The 5181-nt window shown below is 40.1% G+C and overlaps 1 protein-coding gene across 1 annotated transcript; it reads right to left on the bottom strand.

Moving 5' to 3' along the window:
• Positions 1 to 1162: 1162 nt before the first annotated feature.
• LOC133215350 (claudin-8-like) lies at positions 1163 to 3318 on the bottom strand. Its single transcript, XM_061359359.1, has one exon. It carries the CDS (start codon positions 2317 to 2319, stop codon positions 1663 to 1665), a length of 657 nt encoding a protein of 218 aa, XP_061215343.1. The 5' UTR covers positions 2320 to 3318; the 3' UTR covers positions 1163 to 1662.
• Positions 3319 to 5181: the final 1863 nt, after the last annotated feature.

A 5181-nucleotide genomic window follows, 5' to 3' on the forward strand; every position in this document is an offset into this window, starting at 1 on the left:
AATAAGATAGTAGAAGGAGGTCCTCAGAGAAGTATAAATTATTGCCAAAGTCAACAGAAGGACTCCACTGAAATGAGCTGTCTGACCCAAGGACAGCTGCTGTGACAGACTTCAAAAATACATGTTTTAGTACTAGAAATCCTACTTAAAAACATTCTCTTAAAGGGTTACCTGGAATTAATAAGTGCTGATTTGACTGCTCAAGTGATGAGCAGAATACATTAAACCTGTTTTACGGTGACTAGAAAATTCCTATTAAAAGATCTAAGCTGGTTGTCTTAGATGGAAATGCACATTAGTTAATATACGTAATGAATATCTGTGTTCAACAGCACTGTTTCATTTAAGTTCATCTGAAGTCAAGTTAATAAAAGGTTTATTTAACTAAATGCACCTTTCCATGTTCTGCTTCCAACTGAACAGTCAAACATATAGAGGTTCTGCTCAATATTTTTACAGATACCAGTCTCAGACACAAAAAAGGATCAAACTGAGTATTTATGTCATGAAACTATCAGTGAAATTATACTATCCATTACTACTGTATAAAAAAACAGGAAAAAGTGTTCTGAATTAGCTCTTCTTTGGTCACTTATCAGTGTTGTGACATGCACACTGTTAAAAGCAGGTTCCAGGTCTTTAGCAGTGAAAAATAAATGCATGGCTGCAAAAACTATTGAATTCTGCACAGTGAATAGACAGGCATCAGGCTGCTCAGTCTACATGTTCAAATAAGTCTTGTGAACATGAAGCAGCCTGAACAATATCAGGGCTTGGCTTTTGTGGGTGTGATGCAAGATATAAGCAGGAACACTTGATCCTCCAATGGGCAAGTGGGAATTACACAATCACATTGCCTGGCTTGTTTAATTATACTTTACATTAGCACAGTGCTTTAAAGTGCATAAAGACAGATGGTCTATTCTGAATTTTATAGAAGAGTAGATGCTACCTATAGAACAGGAGAAGCCATAAAAACCGAGACAACGCAAGCAACGGGAAGATAACACGTTCATGGCAAAATCTGGTGAAGTGATTAAAATTTTTATTTTTTCATGTGCTAGATTCTGTGCCCTCAGAAGAAATAACAAGGATACATCAACTCCAAAAGCATCAATGAAATCCATAGTCAATCACACAGGCTTCTCATGGGAAAGCATGATCATTTGTGTGCCGATATTGGAAGTTAGATCGCTGGCAGCTCCTCCGTTCATTCAGCAACTGCTTCAGCCATGCTGCCAACTCCATTCTGCTCACTACTGTCCTAAAGCAGTCCCTACAAAGACTTTACCTTAGAGTAAAATGCACCGCTCTCTTTATACATCATGGGTTTAGAGGAGGGTAATGGTGCTACTCCACAGTAGCTGCCTGCCTTCCAGTCCAACCATATGTTGTTTGTCTTCTCCGAGAGACTTCTGGCTGCTGCTGTTCCCATGCCGTTCTTCATTCCCATAAAATCGTTAGATTTTTCTTCTGACTGTGCTCTAACATAATGCCCGTGTAAAAACATGCCCTGTATTCATGGCAGAGAGCAGATGTGTATGGCAATAGTAAACAGCAAATGAACTAAATTGCCCCTCCATTACAGATTCACAGTTTAATTAGATACTGAAGTCGACCAGTACATATTGACATACTAAGCAGAAAGATTACATGCAGCAACTACACATAGGCATGCACACTTGCGGATGGCCCTCCTGAAAAGTTAGGTTTGCGCAAGCTGTGACAGGAAAGCGATGGATACTTGGATTTTAAGGATGCATCAGCCCAGCACCAGAAGATAGAGTACATAGCTCCTGCAATGATGAGAAGTGCACTGCTCACCCACCCCACATATAGAGCAGCTCCTAGCTCTCGTTTCAATGATGTAGGGACATTTGGATCATAGAAGTCACGAATGATGCTACCTGCACTCCAGGACACGGGGATCAGAACAAGGATACCCGTCAGTAGGAAGGAAAGTCCAGCTGCCAATATGAAGATACTGATGGCCTTGTTCTTGCGAGTGTACTTCACACCAACAATGGCCAACAAAAAGGAAATGATTGACAGGACCACTGCAGTGCACATGAGGGCTCTGAATGCCTCCAAGGGTGGGGAAAGAGACAGGATAGAGTCATAGAATTTGCACTGCAGCCTGATGCCCAGCTGACTGGCGCAGGCCATCCACAGTCCTTCCCAGATGGTCTCAAACACCACAATATTTCCGTCAATGTGGGCAGAAACTCTCCACTGTGGCATAAATGTGGCTGCCAAAGTCCCAACCATGCCGATACCTCCAAGTATTAGACCAACGATTTGTAAAACAAAGTAAGCCATGCTTCTTCTGAAAAAGACACCTCAAGCAAAGTGGCCTAGGAGATCTTCCAAAATCACTTTTTCATAGAAGAAATATGAAGTATGAAAGGGAATATTTTCTCCAGTAGTTTCCTCATAAGGCAGGTCCTTAGAGTGCTTTAAAAGCAGCTTGCTCCAGTCTGAGGTTCAAACAGGTAGAAATCCATTTATGACTGGCTAAGAGGACCTGATACTCATTTGCTTTTAAATCCCCTCTGAATACAGCACCTACCCATCAAGCCTAGCAAGTTTCCATCCAATGGGAAACCAGGAGGGGTGTGTCATAGTTGATTTTACTGCTTCTCATAGTGTGTCTGTGGTGCTGCTATAATTAAGTGTCAGAGATTCAATTAAAGGTACCTAATTGTAGCAACAATAATTTCTGAACTGCAAGTTTGCAGCTTTGTTGAAATCTAGAATGAAAGACTGAACTTCCATCTGTTACAATATTATGTAAAATAGGCCATTACAGTTGTTCTTATGACAAAAGCTAAACTTGAACATGGAGTGGGACTTACTTTCTAAGTGTTACAGCCCTGCAGACACATCCGAATATTTTTTTTAATCAAGCTAGGAGGTAGTTGGTATAGCTCTTTAATGTAGATTCCTCATTTTGATCAAATACAAAAGTATAATCATGATATTAGACAGGTACAGGAAAGTCAAGTATTCCAATCAACATCAAAGCTTTACCAGCTGCATAATTCACAAGGACGACAAAGAAAATGGCTGGCAGAGTTTCACAGCTTCTGCTTTTGAATCCACAAGTAAGGTCGCTGTTAGGAAACAATCCTCTATGAGGCTCTCCCTGTTAGGAGGATAGTGTTCTCATTATGTTTCGTACTAATAGTCTTCTCCAGGTGACATTAGGAAGGGTTGGGGGCAATTGTCTAGTGCAAAAAGGATGAGCTTTTCTTTCACTGTACAATGCAGCTTGAAAGAAGTCAGAGATCCCTCCCACAGGCATATCTCTCAGACTGCACAGATCGCTACAAGCCTGGACAAAAATGCATGCAAAAGACTGATTTGCCTTGGGCAAGTTAGGAATAACTGCTGCATTATGGTTTTTGTACTTCCTTCTCCCTACTTTGAGACATCACTATATGATGACAGCTCCTGGGTGTTGTTGAAATGGATGTGTTTCTGGTTACTCCAGCTCTTTGAATCGATGTGGGTTAGTAAAATAAAAAAGCTTTGGCACTCAAAGGCCACAAAGACCTGTAGAAGTGCTGTTGAAGAAAGACATATTCTTCAATTGCTTGTGGGTTGTAGCATTGTGGGCTTTGTGTGTTTGGAAATATCAGACATTGCCTTCGATGGTATTAACTTAGTTACAGCCTTAGGTGACTACATAACATATACAAGGCAAAAGCTAGAGCCCATGAAAAATGAATTGCCCACCTAAACCACTCACAGCCCACAAAATCTCCTTCTTCCTTTCTCTAAAGAAGGTATGTCAGATAGTGCAAGTTATATGGTATAAGGTTAAATGCCCATGTGGAAAATACTCCCAAGGCATCTGGGCATGTCATTTTTGCCTTCAAGTCTTCTAGCAGGAATCTGGAGAATAAAACTCTCTTCAGCTAAGATGTAAAATGTAACCTTTAGAAACTAAATACATTATCAGATTTGTTCTTATAGGGAGATGAATATTGCATCACTCTTCTGCAGACATAAAAAAGAATCCCATGATGCAGAAAAGTGGAGGCATTTGGTACCATGAGGAAGGAGGTGGTAGCGATGAAATTAGAACTCACAGATGGCTACCTGTCTGAAAGAAACTTTCTCTGGCAGGAGACTGCTCCTTTATAAGATGACTGCATACAAGACCTGTGTTATTCAACATGAGCACAGTTTCATTCATCCTATAGGGCATTTTTACCTCTGAATTCTCAAAACTGTTTTTTTATTTGCTATTCTAACTTGAAAAAAAAAATCAACTTATTATGAAAAAGCCCTCTCAAAACTAGCATTTGAATGTTGTTTTTTCAACAGAAAAAATCAGTGTAATATTTTAAGGCAGCTGGCTCTTGAAGGTGTACACAGCTGGAGAACAGATCATGCCTAATTCCCTGAATCTATTTATCTGACTACCTTATCTAGCAGGATTGCTCTGAAGTCATTTTTTCTTACGTGACTCTGGGAGGTTCAGCCATTGAGGTCATGCATAAAATTACACTATGTGACAGTCAGGGCATAGTTTTTATAGAAGACAAACTGCTCACAGAAATACTATTAAAATGCATCATATGCTGATTGTGTAATAATATTTCCAGACAGTGCTAAATGGTTGAGTGATTTTTTGATCTTTAATCTGAAGTTGTACCTATGGTGAGTGACATCCCGTGTACGTGTAGGACTGAGAGAGAAACACCCAGGCTATACTGCAGCATGTATGGTCCAGTGGCAGGATGTTCTTGTTATTGACGCCTGTCGAGAAGGAAGCAGGAAAAGAAAACCAGTAAATGGCAGATCTGAAACCTAAACATAAACTTCAGAAATGAAAATGAGTTGCAGGAGATAGGTTTATTAAAAAAGTCAAGAAACCCTACCAATGCCTTGGAAACTCATGAGGACTGGAAAATCTCATCAGCCTCTTAGATGCCAATGAGTCCCTGGCTTTGCTAAGTTCTGGAAGAATTATCTGTTGCAAAAAAGTCCTGCTCTTGAATCAGCTCAGAGGAAGCTCTTACATTCTCATCTACCTCCATTTTAAGGCTCACCTCACCTCTCAGAAATAAGTGCTTAGTTGACTGAGTTACTTCAAAATCACTCTGAACAGTAGACAGCTCTTAAAGGAAAAGTTAAATATATGCTTACATTGTGGGCATACCAGAGATAATG

The sequence above is a fragment of the Neopsephotus bourkii genome, unplaced genomic scaffold, assembly GCF_033783945.1.
Source record: "Neopsephotus bourkii isolate Nb327-2 ecotype Australia unplaced genomic scaffold, CSIRO-AGI_Nbou_v1 NB_962, whole genome shotgun sequence".
In the NCBI taxonomy this organism is placed as follows: domain Eukaryota; kingdom Metazoa; phylum Chordata; class Aves; order Psittaciformes; family Psittacidae; genus Neopsephotus; species Neopsephotus bourkii.

Bases quoted from the DNA above. Each gene is read 5' to 3' on its own strand.
- LOC133215350 (XM_061359359.1), bottom strand. From the start codon at position 2,319: ATGGCTTACTTTGTTTTACAAATCGTTGGTCTAATACTTGGAGGTATC.